General features: G+C 37.2%; 1 protein-coding gene across 20 annotated transcripts in view; it reads right to left on the reverse strand.

Moving 5' to 3' along the window:
• LOC113074652 (disks large homolog 2-like) overlaps positions 1-22806 on the reverse strand; it is a 178459-nt gene that overhangs the window by 54324 nt on the left and 101329 nt on the right. For 18 of the 20 annotated variants that reach the window (XR_003280682.1, XR_003280681.1, XM_026247485.1 and 15 more), the window contains one exon: positions 5370-5423. The exons of 1 other annotated variant lie outside the window; for it this stretch is intronic. Coding sequence is in view for 17 of the 19 variants with exons in the window: in XM_026247485.1 (XP_026103270.1) it covers positions 5370-5423 (54 nt within the window). In the remaining 2 variants the exon portion in view is untranslated. Of the gene's footprint in view, positions 1-5369; positions 5424-13960; positions 14556-22806 lie in introns of those variants that run through there. One more of the 20 variants, XM_026247493.1, reaches the window with a different exon arrangement.

The following is a 22806-nucleotide window of genomic DNA, read 5'->3' on the forward strand; positions in this document are numbered from 1 at the left end:
GACTCGGTCTTGGACTTGGACTCGAAACTTTTGGACTTGGACTTGACTTGGACTCGAACCTCTTTGGACTCGGTCTTGACTCGGTCTCGACTAGTCCTGGACTTGGACTTGACTTGGACTCGACAAAGCCGGACTTGACTACAGCTCTAGGTATTAATCACATGAAATATCTAACTGTGACGCCACAATGACATCCTAAACCAGCAGCAGCCAAATGATGTGGAGAGAGGTTCACAACAGTTCAAAATATTTTGTGAGAGCTAAAGTACTAAATTGAAACCTATCATGAGACAAATGATATGTCAAATAACCTCTTAAAAACATCAGCATTCAACTCATTCTCCTTCAATGAATCGGGAATGGGGCTTTCATACATATCTTCAGCAGATATTGAGCCTAATTGCTCACTGCATTAGCTGGAATTGTCTAAATCTGAGTTCGAACACTATAATCCATAATCATTTACCTGCTTGTACAATGGGACCGGGCCTCTGAGGCAGACATGCTGACTTAGGCAGGTCTTAAGATGAATTCATACTGAACGTACAGTTAGAAATGGCAGTGAAAGACAACTAATCCAATTTCAAGTTCCATTTTAAATGAGGCTCATCTTCGTGCTTGATTGGAGACATTCATCTTAATTATTCTTTAATAAGTGAAGCAAATGCAATTGCTGTAAGGTGCTCTAATACATGTTAAAGCATTTTTAAGCAGTATGGCTGCGCTCACGTTCATATTTTGAGCATACAAACATGCTCCACACTCAACTGTTTCAGAAGACCTACAAGGACCTGTCTACAATGTACACAAAATTACTAAAATGTTCCTGGTCTAACTGTGATTCATCAAAAAAATTTAATAAAAATAAAAAATAAAATAAGCTAATAACAATAATATCAATGTATTATAACTATAAAATAAGTGCACTCTACTGAAACAATCTGTGTACGTTTTTACAATGTTTTAGAACTTTTTAACTAATTATTTTTCAACTATTAAAGTTTTATTTTCTATTACCAGCATAATTTCACAGGTGCTATCCATAGAGTGTGTTGTGAACAAGGACATTTTATGTTGAAGTGCCTTGATAATAAGGCAGCCCTGGCATTTACAGTGAGTGTGCATGTTTCACATTTTGACTTTTTTAATGCTGAGGAGAGTATTTCAGACATCTGGAGAAAGAGAAACAGTCATTCATGGCTAATTGAAACCCAGTGAACAAGTTCATTTATGCCTCAGCCACCTCAGCTGTTCAACAGAGAGAAAGGGAGAGAGATATAGCTGAACACTGTCTCACTGCTTTCCTCAGAGCGACATGACCTTTCATTTACAGCATTAGTTGAAGCCTCTAGACTATACCTGCTCTTAAGCAGGAGGACCAAACAGATGTCAAGAGCTCAGAGCTGAACGATGAGCACCTCACTTCACAACATTTCTCAAATGGATTCATTTGTTGAAATCTGGATGACACTCATGAGTCATGCAGGAAGATTTGGTAACGCATTTAGTTGATCCAGAGTCAACACAAGGATGAATTACTTAAGAGGGCATCTGGAATCCTAGATCGGGCATGAATTACCCCAAAATAAAATTGGGGTTAAATGCTAAAATTAGTGGTTCTCTTCATACATGATTAGCAATTTCATATTACTGCTTACTGATAAAGTGGTGTGAACCTCACTGTAGAGTGATAAGGGTCAATATCAACTTCAAACTCCCAATGACTTTACTTTAAGAAACCATGCAATATAGAAACTCAGTGTCAGTGGATGCAGACTATATATTAACACAGGGATCCCCAAAGAACACTACCAGCCAAGATGAACACCTAGAGTACATCATGCTCTGCAACTGCTTGAATAGTGAATAAGGCTACAGTATACAAACACAATCAGGAAAATAATTAATGGATCTGATAACTGATGGGTGAGCATGAGAAACCAATAAGACGGAGGAAATGAGATATTTAACAGCTGCGCTCATTAGAACGCTCATTAGAACACCTCTTATCAACCGAGTAAAGACACGATAATCAAACGCACTTCATTTGGTCATTAAATACGGAGAACTTTTCTTTAGGTTTGGAAAAACATGGCTTTTCCATCTTCCCCCTGAAGAAATGACCCAATTACTGGGCTTTGAGTGGCATTAGCATTCGGAGCCGCACAGTGTTGCAAATGTGAGACGCTGGGGACCAGGGGAGAGTGCAGCTGCAGAGGGGACGGTGGGAGGGGAGTTCACCATGCAGCATCCGGGGTGTAAAAGCTCACATTAAACTGGTGAGTCACTGCGAATGTGGCACCAAACAAACTCGCGAATGTACGATGTGCCTGAGCGTGTTCATCCACACAGTTTATGAAGAGCGGGTCATGTTTCCATGACGACTGTTTGACTACAATGCAGGAACTGGACACTTTTAAGCAGAAGCTTTCCCTTTGGGGTTTCGGCTGATGGGATGGCATATTTTTACGCCCATCGCAGTGATTAAACACAAAATATCCCTCGGGCGTGACATAATAAGACTCGGTTTCCTCAAAACACACCCACGTGGACTAATTAGCACTACGAACTAACCACTGTTATTCTTGACAGCTAATGGACAAAAAAAAATTCATTTTGCTGAAGCTAGGCGGATGTTATTTAAATCACACTGACTCAGTAATACTTTATTAATCTTGTCATCCCCCATGATTATCTTTAGCACTCGTTCTAGATTAGCTCTGTTCCCACTACAGTTACAAAGGGAGCACAGTGGAGGCTTCATAATTTACAGCACTTAACCAGATTTCTAAACTGGTTTAAAACTAGGCAACACTGGGCTGAGATTGAAACTGTAGTGTCTACTGAATATTCATTGTTTGTGCATATTCCAATTGCAGTATTTTAAAGGAGTTTCAAAATTAGTGAATTGTCTTTTCATCTATTTTCTATGCAGCCACTTTCTAAAGCAGCATCATGGAACTATACAAATGATCTTTTTTAGACTGAGTTTAATGTTAGCATGTTGCTAAGCTAACGATACGCTAAGCAAATACTCATTAAAACAGTGCATTTTTTCGAGATAATATATTTTGAGATAATATATTAGTACTTTGTGGTATTAAATAAACGGCTTCAATTATTTTTTTTAAATGTTTAAGATGAAAATGAAGTGCTCATCAAGGATAGATCTATTTAATCAAAAACAGTTATAATGTCAAACATTACAATTTTAAATACATTTCTATCTACTTTCTATTTTAATATATTTGAATGTAATTTATTTCTGTCATGTTTAATGCTAATGAAACATTTCTATTTATTATTAATGTTAAAAACAGTTGTGCTGCTTAATATCTTTGTGGAAATAGTGATGAATATTCACTGATCATTCAATGAATATGATTCTTTGATGAATATAAAGTTTAAAAGAAAATCATTTATTTGAAATATAATAATTTCATAAAATACATGTTTTCACTGTCACTTTTGATCTAATGTATTCTTGCTAAAAAAAAAGAAAGACAAATTTTTTTCACCATTTTTAAATTGTAGTGTATTATGTCTAATATAAACGCTGCCTTAGATTTAGCTCAAAATAAGGTATTTTAAAAACTGTACCTTACAAATAACTACTCATCTTTATACCAATATCCTATGTTATATTTCACAACCTTTTCGGAAAAGCTGTTTATTTCGACAGCTTTGCAGCCTAGCCTACTGAATATTTCTTTAGTATCAAACATCTGACAGTTTCATACACTCTTGCATTTCTTCAACATATTTCAGAAGCATCAACAGATGGAGATGTTTCTCATTTTTTTAATCACTCCAAAGAAACATCTGTCTCTTAAGCTTGATTTTCAACTAGCTTGACAATTGAACTTGACGATTCCTTGATAAGCAGCACAAAGCCCATGTAGCATTTAACCTGAGGCAAATCTGCATTAAATCAACCAAGGTTCCTTTTAATAACTTGAACAGATGATACTGTGTAGGGTGAGCGAATGTGTCTGGAATAAATGTATTGCATGAATACATGCATAATTGGGTTGATTTGGTCCTTTCCTCTGGCTTTACTGCAGCACCTCTCTCTTTTCACTCTGGGATAATGTCGTGTCTTTCTCCACAAAGACGACTTGATAACTATTTTACAATTTGATGATTTTGTATATCATATATATATTTTGTATATTTGATATAATTTTGTATGATTAGTGTATACGATGTGTGGTCCACCCCTAAATAAAATCGTTACCGACTGTAAACAGATTGTATGAAAACAAAACTCCCAAAACTCAGATAGATTGAAGATTAAGTAAAAGCAACATATGGTAAATCCCAGTGAAGTCTTATCAAACATTTTAGGTTTACAGAAACATTAATATTGTAGCAATGACGTTTCTCAAGTTCTCAGCAGAAGAAAAAAAGGTCAGTGAATCTGTTCTACTTTAGAGATTTGCATTTTGGGAGCACAGAACACGAACACACACACACACACACACACACACACCATGTGTTTTTAGGCTAAACTCAGAGTGAACACCTGCTTTACTGGAGTAATCCATCATTGTTTTCTTTTCACAGAACTCCATCTTCTCTTGCTTGTTCTCTTATATTAGGATATTAGGAAAAGGTCTTTCAGAGACAGATTGCTGCTTAAACCAGCTCATAATCATCGTAATCTCACTCATATTCCAACACATGTCCACAGTGGGCTTTAAACTGAAAACAGCAGGAAAAAGAAGAGAGACAAGAAATTAAACCGTCTTAACAGCATTAGGTGCGTTGCTGGACTCTGGATGTCATGGCCGATCTCTCGCTGTTGATAGAATTACGGTGCTTTGACTAAAACAAGACACATCCACAGTCATCTGGATATGCCTCAATGTTAATATTTCATTACTGAGATGCAGGCAGAGAAACACGAAAGAAAGAAATTTAATTATCCCCAGTGAAGGGTGTGAGTAAGAGGCGTAAAAGTCACTTTGTGCCGAGTGCTTATCGCTTTGTGTTGGTGTCTGATTCAACACTGCTCCCCCCCTCTGTGTTCTTTCATTCACTTCAATCGCCTGTTCGGTCATATGCTCAAATCGTGATGTTTTTTTTCACATTTATCGAACTCTTTCACTCTGATCTAAAGCATAGTGAACAGGCAGTGACTTTCTAATGCAGCATATTAACTCAAATGGCATCTCATAATCAACTGATTTGAAAGGCTCTACATAGGTACCATGCAAAATATGTTTATCTGATCCGATTCCTGTTTTAAACCATTCATCAAATCTCTCTCAAACAGTTGACTCCATACATTAATATTTCAAACCCCTAAAAGAATAGGTGCATAATGTCATGAGCATGCAATAAATAAATGAAAAATCAAAACTCACGTATGGTACAGACTCCAAAGTGTCCGTGTTGACAATAATTGGAGCAGGACTTGCCTGTGAAAAGAGAGAAAGGGAAGGCGAGAGGCATGGACGGAGGGGAAAACAGAAAGAGATAAAGATCAGAGTGGATCGGAGATGCGTGAACTGGCCTAGATTTGAATAAGGGATACAGCTGAGCTCACAAATGCCATGATGAAGAACACAACTTCAAAACGACAGTCGACAATGGAAAACAACATATTTACAGCACACACACCGATTAGATGAAGGATGAAAAAACATGGCATCATTTAGGAGTATGATCACTGCTGAAAAAAAGTTTTTATGAATGTTGAAATTGTTTATATCTCTCCCTGTTTCTTTCTGGTGCTATTTTGCTAGTTTCTGATTACAACACAAAGTCATTAATTTCTCCCACACAGCAGCGAGGCCAGAAAATCTCTAAAATCAGTCTATTCTATACCTTCTCTGTTATTTTTCTGCGTGTTGAGACCCCTTCATTAGCCTTTATTAGAAAATATTATCTCATTTTACACAGCATAATGTACAGCTGCACAATTCACTGTGCAATAACCGCATACTTAAGCAAAATTGTACCTTTTATAGGTAATAATCATTTCTGTGGTGCTGGAGGCAAGAATAAGTCTGCAGAATAAAACCTGACAAATACATATTTACAAACTATATATATAAGAAATATGATGAGACAGACACAATTATGTTTTATAATAAAAACTATTATTATTTGAATGGGTAAATATGCAGTCAGTTTGGGTGAACCTTATATGACCTCAAATATGAACCAAATTCAGATGACAAAGACACAAAAGTGACAAAGACATCTGTAACATTACAAGCATTACAAAAGATTTAGATTTCAATAAATGCAGTTCTTTTGAACGTTCTATTCATCAAAGAATCCTGATTTAAAAAAAAGATTATCTGTATCAAAGTTAACATGGTTAAATATTAAGCAGAACAACTGTTTCATCATTGATATTAATAAAATAAAGTTTCTTCGGCACAAAATCAGCATTTTAGAATGATTTCTGAAGGATAATGTGACACTGAAGACTGGAGAAATGGTTGATGAAAATTCAACTTGTGACCATAGGAATACATATAACAATATATAATAAAAATAAAACAATTACTAAACATTTTGATGTACTAATATTTCAGATTTTAAAAGGTTTTTACAATATTTTTCATCAAATAAATGCAGCCATGGTGAGCATATGTTACGTTAATGAACTTTTGTTTCCTTATTTGGTCACCTTCCTTTTCTTGTTTTGGTTAATTGATTATTCCCCACCTGTCTCCAGTTCCCTCATTACCTTCTGTGTGCTTAAATACCCTGTCTGTTTAGTTCTTCTTCGTCTGTGATTGAATGTATATTGGTTTATGTCAAAGCTGTTATTTGTTATATTGTGAAGTTAATGTAATATAGTATAATATAATATATATAGTATAATATGTAATATAGTTATTCTCCTTCGTGTTCTAGTAAACTCTTCATTTTGATCACCATCCTCCTCAAGCACTTTGTCTTTCGTTTAGCATACACTCAACTTGTAACAGCATAAGAGATCTCTTAAAAATAAAAATAAAATTGTGGCTAAATATTCTGACACAGACTTTTGCTATCATTCACAGGGGAAAAACAATGTCAGCTCTCCTTCAGCTGAGCATTATTATTATTAATAGAGAAAGTTGAAACTAACAACAGCATCTGATCTCACCAAACAGTTCATCATATGCTTTGCCGATTTTGACGACAAATATGATACAGCAGGCTTTATAGGGTTAAGTACACACAGCGGGCATCTCCCACACAAGGTGTTTTTGTAATGAATGACATGGTGGGATCAACAACAGAAATGCGCCATCTAGCTGGAGCTATTATCTACTGATGAGGTCCATCACGGCGTGGCAGACAAACATTAAAGTGATAAAAGAGATAATTGCAGCGTTACCTCAAAATATGACAGTTTAATGGTGGGAAATAAAAAGCAAACAGAACGTAATTGAGCAAAAGCTAAGTTTAATATCTCTCTGGATGACAAAGAGCAAAACTGGCCTTTTCAGAAAGTGAATCATAAAGAGGGTGTCCTCTGAGACTCATACACTCAGAGAGATGACTCCAATTTTCAACTAGTATGACACTAAAATACTAGTCGTAAATGTGAAGACAGCTCTTGCATATTGCAGATTTCAGGTTCTATTGAATTATCTTGAATATTAAGTTGATATTCTGAGCTATATAATTCTAAAGCCATATTTTAATTTGAATTCATCTTTGTTTAAACATTAAAAACTCCTGCTAGGTGGTACAATAAATTAATATGACTGCATTCATCAATATGGAAATGATATGCAGATTTATTTTAGATGAACATCAGGTTCATCAGCACTCTGTCTGCCACTATGTTATTAAGTCTATGGATATGAGGGTCTATGAACTTTTCTTCTGAGATAAATATAAAAACCTTGACTGATTATCACTGAAGAGCAAATATGACATCAAGAAATGATGTCATTTTATATTTATGAGGCTTTGAAGTATTTGGTGTCCTGACAATGAAATTGAATATGGTTTAGAGTAATTTAAGGTACTGATAGGTAGTAGTTATTTTGTTCTTTCAGGAAGTAATCAATACAAAATAGTACTGTGGTGCTATCGTTGTACACACACACACACACACACACACACACACACACACACACACACACACACACACACACACACACACACACACACACACAAACACACACAAACACACACACACACACATAACTTTGTCTACTTTGTATGTTGTGCATTTTTAAAATACTTTTTGTATAATGTTATTTGCCATTTTCTTATCAAGTTTTTATTATTTTTTATTATCTGTATTGTCTTGCATTGACATTCTTTTTGTGCTGTGGAAGCTTCTGTCACTAAAACAAATTCCTCATAAGTATTAACATTAGGCATGGGAAGATGCAACGATATTAAAAAAGTGTGCATTGGCTACAAGTTGACATTTGTATTGTGATGCATCTTTTTTCAACATATTTGCATCTGTAAAAATTAAAGTCCCAAAAAATTGCTTGAAATAACCAAAAAAATCAATTGCGGCTAAAGCAGTTCCATAACGACTACTTATTTTTATGCAATCACACTAATTTGTGCACACTTAGAGCCCTATCATACACCTGGCACAATGTAACGCAGGGCGCAGCGCAAGTGTGTTTGCTAGTTTCAGTCTGGCGCCGTTCGCATGTTCACGTCCAGCGGCACGTCGTTTAATTATCAAATGCATTTGCGCCCATTTGTGCGCCCATAGGCGTGCTGGTCTAAAAAAGAGGTGTGTTCAGGCACATTGCTGGTGCATTGCTATCGTAAGGAGCTGAAAATAGACTGAAAATAGACCATAGACCAACTCAAACCTGGTCTAAAGTCTAAAGTCAGTGGCGCAGAAATGTTGTTATTTAAAGAGCTCGTTGGTAGAAAATGCACCTCTGGGCGGGCCCACAGTGTGCGTTGAATTTGTTTATTAGATGGTCTGCTCACGCGCTTTAACTTCACGCACAAGCAGATCAGTTTCTTCGCTTTAGAAGCATTCAGCTTCGAATTCTTCAAATTCCGCCATGTAAATAGCGATCCACCATTGCGTAATCGTTTCTCACTCTTAAAGGGAATAGGAGATGACATTCTGCTTGGTTTACTGAACATTACGCCCATTACTCATTAAGAGAGGGGACAACCCATTCCAAAAATGTGCCCTGGAGCACAGACCATTTTTCCGTCGTTAAAATAGTGCACCTGCGCCAAGTGCTTTACACTTTGCGTTTAGATCGTAAAAATAGGGCCCTTATTCTTAAGCAGCCCTTAATGTTGATCATGGATCAAATCGATCCACCATGGACCCCTCAATACAGTAAAACTGCACTGAGTGGCCTATTATTGTGGCCAGCCTAAGGCACACCTGTACAATAATCATGCTGTCTAATCAGCATCTTGATATGCCACACCTGTAAGGTGGATGGATTATCTCAGCATAGGAGAAGTGCTCACTAACACAGATTTAGACAGTTTTGTGAACAATATTTGAGAGAAAAAGGCCTTTTGTGTACACAGAAGAAGTCTTAGATCTTTGAGGTCAGCTCATGAAAAATGGGGGCAAAAACAAAAGGGTTGCGTTCATAATTTTGTTCAGTGTATAAAAGGTACTGTACAGCTGTAATAAAACCAGAGAGAAAGGCTGCTAGAAACTGTATATACAAAAAAAAAATCTATATTAGTAGTATGTTTTAGAGTCAAAGCTTGATCTGGGCCTATGTTAAATTTGCTTTATGAAACAAAATCATTTGACAATGAATCACTGAAAATAAGCCTGGCTTATTTGGTATACCTGCTTTAGAAGTGATATTTTTTTTTCGATTCTATCGAATCGCATTGAGATCAGATCTCTGTGTGGAGCACTGGCTGCTTTCAGACTCCTTGTGCAAACAAAAATCTCACTGGATAATTACAATTAATGGCAAAAATAATAATAAAGTTTGGAAATGTAAACTGATATTTCCTACTGACACACTACAGCAATACATATAAATAACTGACTTAAAACTATTTTTTGTTGGTGAAAATACTGGTGGCCTAAGACTTTTGCACAGTACTGTATTTATTCTAAAACATAACAATAATACTGAATGATTCTTAGCAATGTAATGTAAAACTAGGCGTTGTAAGGTCCATATATGGTGATTTTGGGAAGGAGACACATGATCTTCACCTGACTGTTATTCATAAAGGGATTTTCCCACAGGATCTGGAGTAAAATTTTTGTGTGTATACATAATCTAGCTTTTGTGCATATGTACACCTTTAGAATTTAAATCTTTGGAAAGTTTTATAAATGAGGACCCAAAGAATTAATATACAGAAAATAGAGAAGCTCAATGTACAGTAAACATACGGCATCTATTCTCAATAAAATGCACACTGCAAAATAGCACTTAGTTAAACTTAGTTAAAACCCAAGCTGGACAAAATGTAACAGATTTGAATAAATCTGTGTAGAAAAAGTGATTTAACAGGAACACAGACTCTTTGTTGATGTGTTCATTAATTCAGTCTCTAGAGTAGACACAATCGGCTGAAGTGGCCGTTGCCCATTTCTAGTGTTATCTGTGTGGAAGTGCTTGCAAATGCACTGATGCAGAGCACGACCGGCCTCTTTCAGCCAGCGCTCACGTGGCCCATCTGAGCACAGAGGTGATGGCATTACATAATCAACTGCACACACAGCTCTCAATCAACATTAAGGGATACAAAATAATGTATGTGTGTACACATTAAAAATGGTAAGGCACGGTATAGAATGGAACAGCATATTGTATACCATGGTTTTTTAAGGCTAAAGATGCAAGAAAGAGATCAGATGCTGTGTCTGAATCCACATTTAATATGAAAAGTGTGTCTGTGTGTGTGTGTGTATGTGTGTGTGTGTATTTATGGTGTAAGACAGACCAGCTCTGCAGAGTTTAGAGAAAGAGAGCACAAACACAAGCATCTTAAGGGCTTATTGTGGAGCCAATCTGGGGCAGACTTTCTGCTTCAAGCATCTTTATGCCTCTGCAGAGTTGGGAAAGGACTTGGTAAACAAAAGTGTCTGTTTTCAACACATCAGCATTTTAGGACAGGTAAGGTGCAGGCTAATACAAGATCAAGAAAGTGCCTGGGTTTAAACTCAGAGTTTATGCTACATTATATATCTTAAAACATCACATCAGATTTCTCTAATACTTTTCTAGCTAGTGGGGGTCTTTTGAAACATATTTTAACATTGTGTTTTGTGCAGATATTTACGAGGTCCACACAGGCTTGTCGCCTCAAAAATGCATGTGGAGTGCATTGGAATTCAGGCAAAACATGATAAATAAAGTGTGGCATATCTAGGAACCCATCAATACTAAGGTTAATTGTGTGCTAATAAGCACAGTGGAATAATTACAGTTGTCCTTATAAATGCTAGCAGTTCACCCTAGCTGAGAGAACTGCACCTTGGTGAATAAAATTGCATGAGTGATGAATGTAAACATCAATTAAACTACTCATCAAACATTTTTAAATCTATTTGCAGTATGTCACCAGATGAAAAATATGCTCTAGTGAAACAAAAGGACTTGTCATGAGCATTTAAAAATAGAACTGAATGAAGATAAATAACTACAGTATCCTGTCCATTTTGCCCTTTGGAAAACAGTATAACAGCAAATGGTATTATATACCACAGAAGAGTAAATGACTGTCAATTAGTCTACATAGTTTGCACTTTGCTTATCCAATGTAACATATGATGATAAATAATGATCGGTCTGCAGATGTGTTATGTGCTGCTCAAAGAGATCCTGCAATGGTGTTCAGAGCCTCGGCTCTTGTCCCACTTTACCACTCTCAATAATTCAGGCCACAAAAACTATACATAGAGCTACCACACCACCGTCAATAATGCACAAGAAGAAAAAGTCAACAACAACAGCCTTAGCTGAACACCATAGAGACAGACACTCAAAGAAGTATCCAAGTTGATTATAAAGTGCTGGTAAAGATATTACAAAGATGCAATGTACACAAATACATGTGGTGGGTTTTTAAAGTGACAGTAAAGGTATTTCTAATGCTATAAAATATTTACATTTTATATAAATGATGCTCATTTGAACTTTTTATTTATCAAAGAAAGCTAAAGCAAAAAAAAAAAAACAGCTTTAAACTTTGATGATAATAAATGTTTCAAAAACAGCACATTAGAATGATTTCTGAAGGATCATATGACACTGAAGACTGGAGTTAATGGCTGCTGAAAATACATCAAAATAATAATAATAATAATAATAATTATTATTATTATTATTGTACAACTGACTAAATATTAATGAACAAATTTGTGTGTGCTGATATACATACAAAAACACATAAATAAACAAACGAGATATACAAGAGAGATAAACATTAATTCCCCATTGGTTCTATAGTTAGACAACTGACTCGTAGCATCCCTTGATGACGTATATATATTAAAATATATATATATATATATATATATATATATATATATATATATATATATATATATATATATATATATATATATATATATATATATATATATATAAAAATCAAATTTATCAAAGGTCTAACCATGTCCAGTCAACGGTTTGAACTGAAATATGATGGAAAACCACTATTAGCCAGCACACAGCATCCCCTTAGCCATATATATCACACTGGATCCCCAGTGGTGAGAAGTGTGAAGGTGTTTTCATGTAGAGACAGGTGAAGGATGCGGAGCCACATCGTCATTTCTCTCAAGCCTAACCGTGACTGCCATTACATTATCAATCACAGGACCAATTTCCATTTTCAGTGGTACCTTCCAACTATATTGGTACTGAAATGTACTTTAGCTGAGAAATGGGTCAAAACAAATGATAATCCTGCACTGCTATTTATGTACTGTATATTTAGACAAATCATAAAAATAAGTGTCACATGCACTGCATGACTTTAGCTGTAACACAGGAAGTACAAAATGAGAGCTCCACTTCTGCTTAACTAGATAATCCTGGAGTTAGTGCAATATAATGCAAGAGGAGATATAATGCAGATAATGCAAGAGGAGAGTGTGTGCGCACACACACACACACACACACACACACAGACACAGACACAGACACAGAGGGTCTTTGGAGTGCAGCATCCAGCTGTGTTAGTGCACTCTGGGGTGTGATGCATTGGCCTGATCTAGAGCGTTTAGCTGGATCTCTCTCACTCACGAACAAACAGATTACGTTATCATCACTGCTGTAGTATTTGTGATTTGAGAGCCATGTTGTGTAGAGCTGTTCATGCGATACAAAGTTATATCAGCACACCCAGCGACCAGAACAACAAGCATGTCAGAACAGGGACTCCAGTGGTAATACATGCTTACAGAAGAGCAAAACGCACTTAGGAGAACAGCTACGGCAACATATACATCAACCATTCAACTAAATGTTAAACAGCCATCATCATTCAAAAGTAAAATAGTCTCGGTCCAGCTAACATTTTACAGTTTTCAAGACTTTTTCAGTATTTCAGTTTATTCTAAATATACACCATTCAAAAGTTTGGGGTCTTTAAGATATCTTAATGTTTTTGACATATACAAGTATCTTACGCTCAAGGCTGCATTTATTAGAATTTTTTTTTTTTTTAATTAAAGTTTCAAATTTTACTGTTTTAAATTTACTGTATTATAAAATGTAATTTATCCCTGTGGTGGAAAGCAGCCATTACTCCAGTCTTCAGCATCACATTCTATTATGCCATAGTTTAAGAAATATTTCTTATCATTATCAATGTTGAAAACAGTTGCATGCTGCATTAATATAAAAAAAAAAACACTGACCCCATAAATTAATTCTATGAATTGTCCATGAATTTTTATTTGTTTTTCCATTCCCTTTTCTCACTTCTTACTTCTAGCTCTCATATTTGACTACCCATCACGCACCTGCCCCTCGCGCCCCTGGGACCGAGCCCAGAGTGCAGCGGTTACCTGGTATGGCTCGTGCCAGTTGTGAGGATGGCAGCCACACTCCGTCCACAGATCGCAGCTCCCTCCTTTGACTCGGAGTGCGCCATGGCTGGGACTCCTCCAGGAGGTCTCGGAGTGTGAAGCTGTGAGTTTGGCCCTTTGACGGGGCAGGGTGGACATGGATGGAGAGGGCGAGGGCTGGTAGTTGTATCCATGCTGAGGTTCATGCTGCCAGCTGCGAGAGCAGGGAGCCTCGCCCCCTCCACGATCTCCCACACGGCCGTGCATGTCCACACAGCAGCTCTGCTGCTTGCTCAGGTAAGCCGTCATCCCAAATGTGCGTTCCTCTCCTCCTCTCGCCCTGTGTGTTTCACCTCCCTGTCTCTAGGTTTGCATTCAGAGGACGCAGCTGTGGTGAGCAGCACTCCTCTGGGCGGTATCTGAGCAGTGTGCTCTCAACAGTGAGAGAGCCAGTGAGAGAGCTCTGGGTGTGTGCGCGCGTCAGAGAGAGAGAGAGACTGTGTGTGAGAGAGAAGCTGGCTACTTGTAGACACTAGGCATGTTTTAGTTAAGCAACAACAGAAGACAGCTTGAGAGGGAGCACAAGAGGGAATAAGAGAAGAAAGAATGGTAGACGGGTGTTTGTGTGTGTATTTGAAAAAGCTCTATCAATTGATGATTTAACTGGCGGTGCATCTTAACAGTATCTCTGCTCAAGGCAGAAGCAATCAAACCCTGAACAGCTGGGGACTGAGCTGCCTTAACCCCAAACCCCCCAAACAGACAGACAGATGTCTGACTGACAGATGCACATTTTCAATATGATAAAATCATTCAAAAGTACACGAAAAGCCTGCAGCTATGCAGAGACATAAGCCACATAGCCTGAAGGCAGACAAAAATGCATAAAAGTACAAATTGAACTAAAACATGTTCTAAAACCTTAGTATTTGAAAAATCACTAGAACAGTCATTTACTGCTTCTAATAAACCAGTGGCAATATTATATATATATATATATATATATATATATATATATATATATATAAACAATGTTCAATAAAAAGCTATATTTAATCATATATAAAATAATCAAACAAAGACAGAGTTAATTAGTCTAACTCTTTTAGTTAGTTTTAATTAGTTTTTCAAGATTTCCAAGCAATGCATCAAACAGGCACATTAATGGCCCTGTCCCAAATAGCACACTTAATGTGGACCTGCAGTCCTATGGCCTTTCCTTATGTACGACAGTGAAGTCGACAAGAACATAGAGCATCCCATTTGTCACTTCAGTCTCAGAAGGGTGCTCGCGAGCACCACCTTTGTGTCTGCAATGCAGAATTTTTCAGAGCTTGGAATGTTGTGGACCAACAGCAGAACATTCCCCAACAGTCTATGCAGATTTTGCCTCAATAAATTCCTAATTATTAGTTAGAAAGATGGTTGTTAAGATTAGGATTGGGGTAGGATTAGGGATGTAGAATATGGTCATGCAGAATATGAGCTTTATAAGTACTAATAAACAGCCAATATGTTAATAATAGGTATGCTAATAAGCAACTAGCTAATAGTGAGAATTGGTCCCTAAACTAAAGTGTGGACTATAATTAAACTGAATAAAAAATAATTTAAATTATTTATGTTATTTTACTAAAGAAAGAAAGAAAATAAAGATTATCATAAACTACTAAAGTTGCTGTTACTGAAGCTTATATTGTAATACCATTTAATTATTATTATTTGTAATAAAATAACACACACATTTAAAATGTCTATTATTATTTATACAATATATAATATTATTTATAAATTATTATTTAATTAATTTAAACTATTTTAAGCGACAACTTTAAAGGTACAACTCCATTTGAAATAATGTATAAATAATATTATTATGAATATTAATATTATTATTTAAAAAAATTGCCTGTTATTTGCATTTTAAGAATTTACTAAACAAAAGTAAATTAATAAATGACATTTTGTAATCCATAATTCAGCAGCAGACACAAAACTGTGCAAGGAACAGCAGAGACATAGCCTGTAGCTTGTGGATCACTCAGCCTCATTAATTCAATAAGATTTCTATTTATAACCAACCTAGTCACATTTAATCAAAACAAGGGGCTTTATGCTCAACAACTGATGCTTAACTGCTTAAGTTAAACCATCCAGCTACATCAGAAATCAGTCCCAGAGTGCTGTGCTGACTGTCTGCTCAACCAGTGTACAGTAACCCCACCTACTGGCTACTAGCACACAGTGCAACACAGGAAACACACACACACACACACACACACACACACACACACACACACACACACACACACACGCACACGCACACGCACACACACGCACAATTTATTTATCTTCAAATGAGCATTCCCAGTGCTTAATATTTGTTTAAGATTCAGTCTTTTAACTGTTGGGTTATTCTTTCTGATGTAGTAATCCTCCCTTAACAAAGTATCTCCCATCTGGGGGCGAGTTTAGATGAAAATGAATAAAACACACTGAACACATGTTGATCATGAAGGCTTTAGTCATTTGTTCAGAATGTGTGGCTGTGTGGGCATTCTAAGTGTCTAAATGGCAGTTAATCATACAGTATTTTGTATAATTAGCAATCCCTATGGAGCGTTCAATTCATCTGATCCTACAATTAAGCAGACTTCTCTCTTTGCCCATTCCAATTAAATTCTTGTAACATTTTATATCCCACCTACAGGGCACGCAAACACCATCAAGCTCTAATAATGGGATTGAATAGAACGTGAATGTATGGCAAAGGGATTATGGTAAAGGACCTCTACATGAATCATATTGCATGACCTCTAAAGCCAAGTGAATGAAATTAAGTCATTACTCATGGAAAACCTCCACTACAGCCAAATAGGAGGCATCAGGCTACCAAAACAATACTTTTTTTTTTTTTTTATTGAAAATGCAAAATAACCTATTTTGTTTATAGATGATAATTGGATTCCATTCACATGCAATATGTTGATGTCATGTGACTCCAGTGTAAAATTGCAATGGTTAAAAATACTATGTAAATAGTAAACTAGTATTCCATTGCTAACATTGGCCAATTGGAGGACAGAACTATAATTAGGATATAATTATAATGCATTAATAATGTATACTTGGAAGTCAGTTAGCAAGTCACTAAATCATCCAGTGAGAAAATGTCAGCCGTTTCTAATTCCCAAAAGTGTTGTGCATTTCTATCACACTTTTACCATGATGACAAACACCACTTATCACTGTCAAGGTTTGAAATGGTGACAGCCTCAGGATGTGTGTGTGTGAGTTGTATGCCATGTGTCAATGGCAAACGCTAGTCATGGACGCCAGCAAGCTGTGATTCCACATCACCGAGATAAACCCATGTATAATACTGTTGAAAATGTCATAATGCTGTCAAATTAATTTTCCCACCTTTCAACAGACAGACCATCAAGTGACAGGTGGTCAACCCTGACATTCACACGTTGCAGTGCCCACTCAATCAGCTACACTCACAAGGGTGAGAGAACATGGCACCTACATGTATGTGGATGTAATATTAACACAGAAATTGCTGAATATATAATACACACTGAAAAAAAAAACGCTTATTGTCACCTGTGAGGTTTAGACTATCATTCTAACCATCAATTCAAACCACGCCATGTTGCAGTTCTTACTGTAATAAAGATATCGGCTAAATGACAAGTATTTCCACTTTTCCATTTGCTCACCAAAGCCAACTTGCATTCTGCATTTGGCAAAAGGTTCATTTTGGACATTGTGTACTGTATGTATGAAAGCAGGAAGTTGGTGCTCTTCAAGCAGCACAATGAATGACAAAATACTTGCTTCTAATTCACACTACAGGCACTGGGAGTGTCTGGGATCAGGATTCTAATTAAAGGCTCCCTCTCTCATGCGGCTCTTAATACAAGAGAAGTACTCAGGCTACCACGTGTCTTAGTTCTCACAGGAACTGAAAGACTCTTCTCTCCTTCCCAATCTTATAGTATTTGCCACTGCTCTCAAATGATAAATACACACACACACACACACACACACATGATGAGACAAGAACTCCCACTCTTTAAGACTTGCAAGATTCACACACACACAAAAAATATATATATAAAACCCATGTTACAGGGCAGAGATTAAGTGGTTGATTCACCCTGTCAGTGTGTGACAGGTCATTTATTGCTTCAGTGGAAGCCATTGTGGTCCAGAGCCCATCTTTCCTTAGAGAGAGGATGACCATATGCTGGGAAAGTTAGCTCAGCTACTGTAGGCATTAGGAATAGGCTTTTAAGGAAAATAAACACTGAAAGAGCTTTACATATTACCTCAGAACTTTTATGTATCATCAAATAGAGCATTATGTAATTGTATTACCATAGCAGGAAGGTGTGTGTGTGTGTTGGGTAGCGGCCTGGTTGATCTGGTTGTCCCTTGTGTGCTGTTGCTGTAGTTCATTTTTACCACCACAAGGTGGGGCTTGTGGTTAGAATTTGAGATTGGACGAGTTGCTACAAACTTAGTCCAAACCACAGATTGATCTTGGCACTGATTTAAAAAAAAAATCCATTCTCTCTATAGCTCCTGTGTGATGGATCCAATAAGCATCTCTGCTGAAAGCATTGTCCTGAGTGTCTACTTCAGATGAAAAGTGAATGATTTTACTCACTGGCAAAGTACTGTTGCAGGATGAGCAAATGAAACTGTTATACAGCCGCTCTGTCTCAGAACTGAGAGTGAGGAATGATGGTACAGTCATTCTCCAACTGAAGCACACAGTCAGTTCATGCCCATTAAAGGCAATGATACTGCCACAGAGTGTGTGCATGTTTACACTGCTGCTTTAACTCAGCAATTATTGTAAAGTTTGACAGAGTCTGACAATCATCAACTGAAGTGACAAACTTTGGTCAGTATTTAACGAATGCTAAACACTTAGAGCCCAAAGGAGCTGTTCAATGTTAGAGAAGTCATAAGAGTCTTGTCTAGAAAGCTCATGCACATTGCTGAACTAATTCACTGAATTATGGAATAAAAAGTGATGGAAGTTATAAGTGGAACTTAAAGAGTGGAAAGTTAAACAGTGGAGTGATTATAATTTAATGCAAGGGGTAATGACGTTAGCTCTGCAGGTACAAAAGTACTGTAGTGCCAAGACTTACTTTGGAGAAATAGCTTTTTGTTGGATTCAAGAAGAGGTTCCCTGAACCCTGTCTATGGCTACTGCGTTCAGCACCATCAGCACCAAAATAATCCCCATTAGTGTTCACTAAAAGACAGTTTCAACTCCTCTTAATGTCCTCTTATCCTTTCCATCTCGTCAACTTGTACCTCAACTATACTTTATTTACAGTTTATTAACTCAAGTGTGTTAATAAAGAGAGTTTTTTTAGTGCATTATTAGGGTGTTACTTGATGGCACAAGTCAAAAGAACCCCTCTCCCTCAGCTCAGTGCCTCCTTCAATGCAAGTCTATGGGATTTTTTTTTTTTTTTTGATTGGACTGCCTTTGGAAAACGATAATACCCCAAAACTGCAAGAATTTTAAGAGTGAGGCTTGCGTTAGCACATCTAGCCTAGCATACATAAACCTCTCAATCTACACAGCATAGCATTTCCTGATCATTTTCTGTCTAAAATAGGGCTTCAGGCTGCACATCCAACCTTAAATTGTTTTAACACCTCCGGCGTTCTTCTAAAGACAGAAGACAGCTCTTACATTGATTAGTTTCATTAGTCTCTTTTCCACTGGAATACGTCTCTGAGTGCTGGCAGCGTCTGTGGGTGATGTTTCAAAGGCTAATGCACGGAATGCATTTGGTCGAGAGCCAGGCCTGTGTAATCAACTTCAGAAATTATGAAACAGGTTCAGTGGTTCAATAAAAAATGGAATAGTGGCTAAATCCACCAGAGAGACAGAGAATTTAAAATAGCATTATCTAACCAAAGCGAGAATGCGGTTAAAAGGATCAATGGAGAACTGTGAACAATTATTCCTCTTAAGTAGACTGGTTTTGAAAACCATTTAATTGCCTGGGAAACCCTGTCTAAAAGATTTGGTTATGAAATGCTGGTCTACTTGTTTTAAACTGAATAAAGAGCTGCTAACCTGACTGCAACTCCTTCGGTGTCTCTTCAGAAGTCTCTCAGTCAAATTTTGCTTCCATTTACAGATGGTGATGAGCGACGGCCATTTAATCGGCCCCAAGTCGGGAGCTTTGCTCTTCAAGGCCTCCACGCTGAGACGTTTGTGCAGCGGTCGTAAGGATTCAGTTTGAGGAGGGGCAAGAAGGTTGGGCGCGCTTCCTCGGTGGAACTTCTCCCGAAAAAGGCCATTATTTGTCAACATGTAGCTCATGGTGGATGGCAGTTCGCCCAGCAAAGCTGGACAATGTGCAGACTTCCACAAAAGCCACTATCAAAGCATTTCGAAGGCACCCAATCAATGGACAGCTTCACAATAGGGTCACCCTAACACAGATACAATGTACATATCCACGGCACAGTGGAGTCAACCCACCAAAAAACAAACAAACAAGATTATTGACTTTTCAGTGCTTTTGGCTAATAAACAAACTAATCCATTGATTCTTTAAAAAACTGAAAGTCGGTCAAATATCAGAAGCCAAATCCAGCGTCTTTGGATGTTAGGACGTTTAGAACTCCAGGCTTAGACAGGCGTTAACGCTCAAACAAATCATGGTGTTGCTCGTGAGGACGGCATGAAGTCTGTTCATCCTTGAATGAGTATTCCATTCCATCGGGGGATGGCGTATGTGAGTGGAATGGCTGAGATGGATCCTTTTGGCCGTGGTCTGTGCAATGGTAGGCTACGCTAACCAAAGCTAAGTTGGACTTTTTTCAGGGTTTGGTAGGGAGAAAAAAGTTCACAGAGAGTGACACAAACTCAATAAATCAGGGGGTGATGGGGTGGCAGAGGGAGGTAGATGAGATGAGATTAGCGAGGGGCAGCACTGAGATGCAAATCACATGGGGATATAATTAAAGCCTAGGGGAACATCAGTCCACAGAGTGGCCACTGCCAGATTACGGCCAATCAATAATGGAGCCCACAAACACAAATCCATACGCAGTGATGTTTATCAGTCGCAGACACGAGCCAAACTTAAATTCACCACACTGGGAACGCCACAGCAGGCTTAAATGTGCATTACAGGATGTTGAGTGTGAAAGGAAAATTAAACGCAAAAACAGCAATTAACCATGTCCTGGGCTCCATGCTGCCAAATTAGACAAATAGGGATGATGGGAAATCCCAGAATAGACAGGCTAAATGTATTATCTCTCTGATTACAGCACAAAATGTTGCAAAATGAGGACAAGCGGCTAATCAGGTTCGCAAAGAAAACGGTCTGACAGCTTCTTGATCATTATATCAATTGCAGCCTGGTCTGAATGGGCAAAAAAGAAATGCAATGAGACATACAGCATATGATTCCATCAAGGGATGTGGCTGTGCTGTATACAAATCTACTGTGAAATATTAGCATGCATATAGACAATTAATGTTTCTTCAACTTCAAGCTATTTTATTTTTTATTAAGATTAAATATTATAGTTTTACCCTTTAGTTAGATTTTCAATCTTAAACTAGGAAAATGTATCATAACAATTTCATTATTAGATGTTCAATAACGTGGTAGTGGAAACAAAATTTAAGCCATTTACCATGTTTTGAAATTATTTCCATTTTTCCAAAACTATAACTACATTATCAGCATCCTTTCTATTACAGAATGACACTGAAAATTATAAATGTTCTGGAAATTATTACATTTAAAAATAAATAAGGAAGAAAATAAGTACAATAATTATTATTATTAACAACCCCCTGTTCAGCTACAGAACAAACAGGCCTGTCTCACTGTGTCTTTCTGTCTGTCTCTCTCTCTTTCCCATGGGGTCAGTGGATAAAACTGGATAGGCAAGGATGAGGAACATGAATCGGGTTGCCCCATGACTACCATACACAAAGATCATGAAAGAAAAGCAGACCCTTATACAAGGAATTCTAAGATATGGGCCAACACTCATCTCAAAAACCTATCCTTACCCATCTCTCTCCCTCTGCTCATGTTTATATCCACCCTGCTCTGCGTATCAACAGTATGACATTTTGTAATCCATAACTCAAACTCCCCCCATCTGTTACCTTCAGCCGAGAGCTTCATCTATTATACATAAGTTTTAACCTGCACATCTTATAAGGCCTCCTAGAGAGATCTAGACAGAGGGAGAGAAGGCATGAAGTGATAGAAGAACAGATCAAATACAAATATTATTGTGTATAAGAGACAAGGGGTGGAAAGAAAATGAAGCGATCTGAAATAGGAGACAATGATGTCTGAGCACAGACATACATCAGCTCATATAGTTCCAGTGGCTCAGTGGTAGAGAACTGTGTTTGCGTCGCAAAAGATTGTGGGTTAAATTCCCAGGAAACACACATATGTACTATACTGGTAAAAAAAAAAACAAAAAAAAAAAACACCTGAATGCACTTTAAGTCGCTTTGGATAAAAGCATCTGCTAAATGCATAAATGTAATATAAATAGATGGTGTTTTTGTTGCCTGGAGATTAACTAGTGATCCATATGCATTAGGAATTTCAGGATAATTAATCAGAATACAGAACTCAGAGTGTTGTGCGATGATCAAGGTACCTGCTCAGAAAACATCTAAGGCCATCAAAAGATCTTTGAACATCATAAGAGATACTATTCTTTTGATTAAAATTGTTGTGGACAATCATTTGAGTTGGCAAAACTGATACTTCATAATCACTTAAACAACATCATACTTATTTTTAAAATCC

This window comes from Carassius auratus, unplaced genomic scaffold (assembly GCF_003368295.1).
Source record: "Carassius auratus strain Wakin unplaced genomic scaffold, ASM336829v1 scaf_tig00015289, whole genome shotgun sequence".
Taxonomy (NCBI): Eukaryota; Metazoa; Chordata; class Actinopteri; order Cypriniformes; family Cyprinidae; genus Carassius; species Carassius auratus.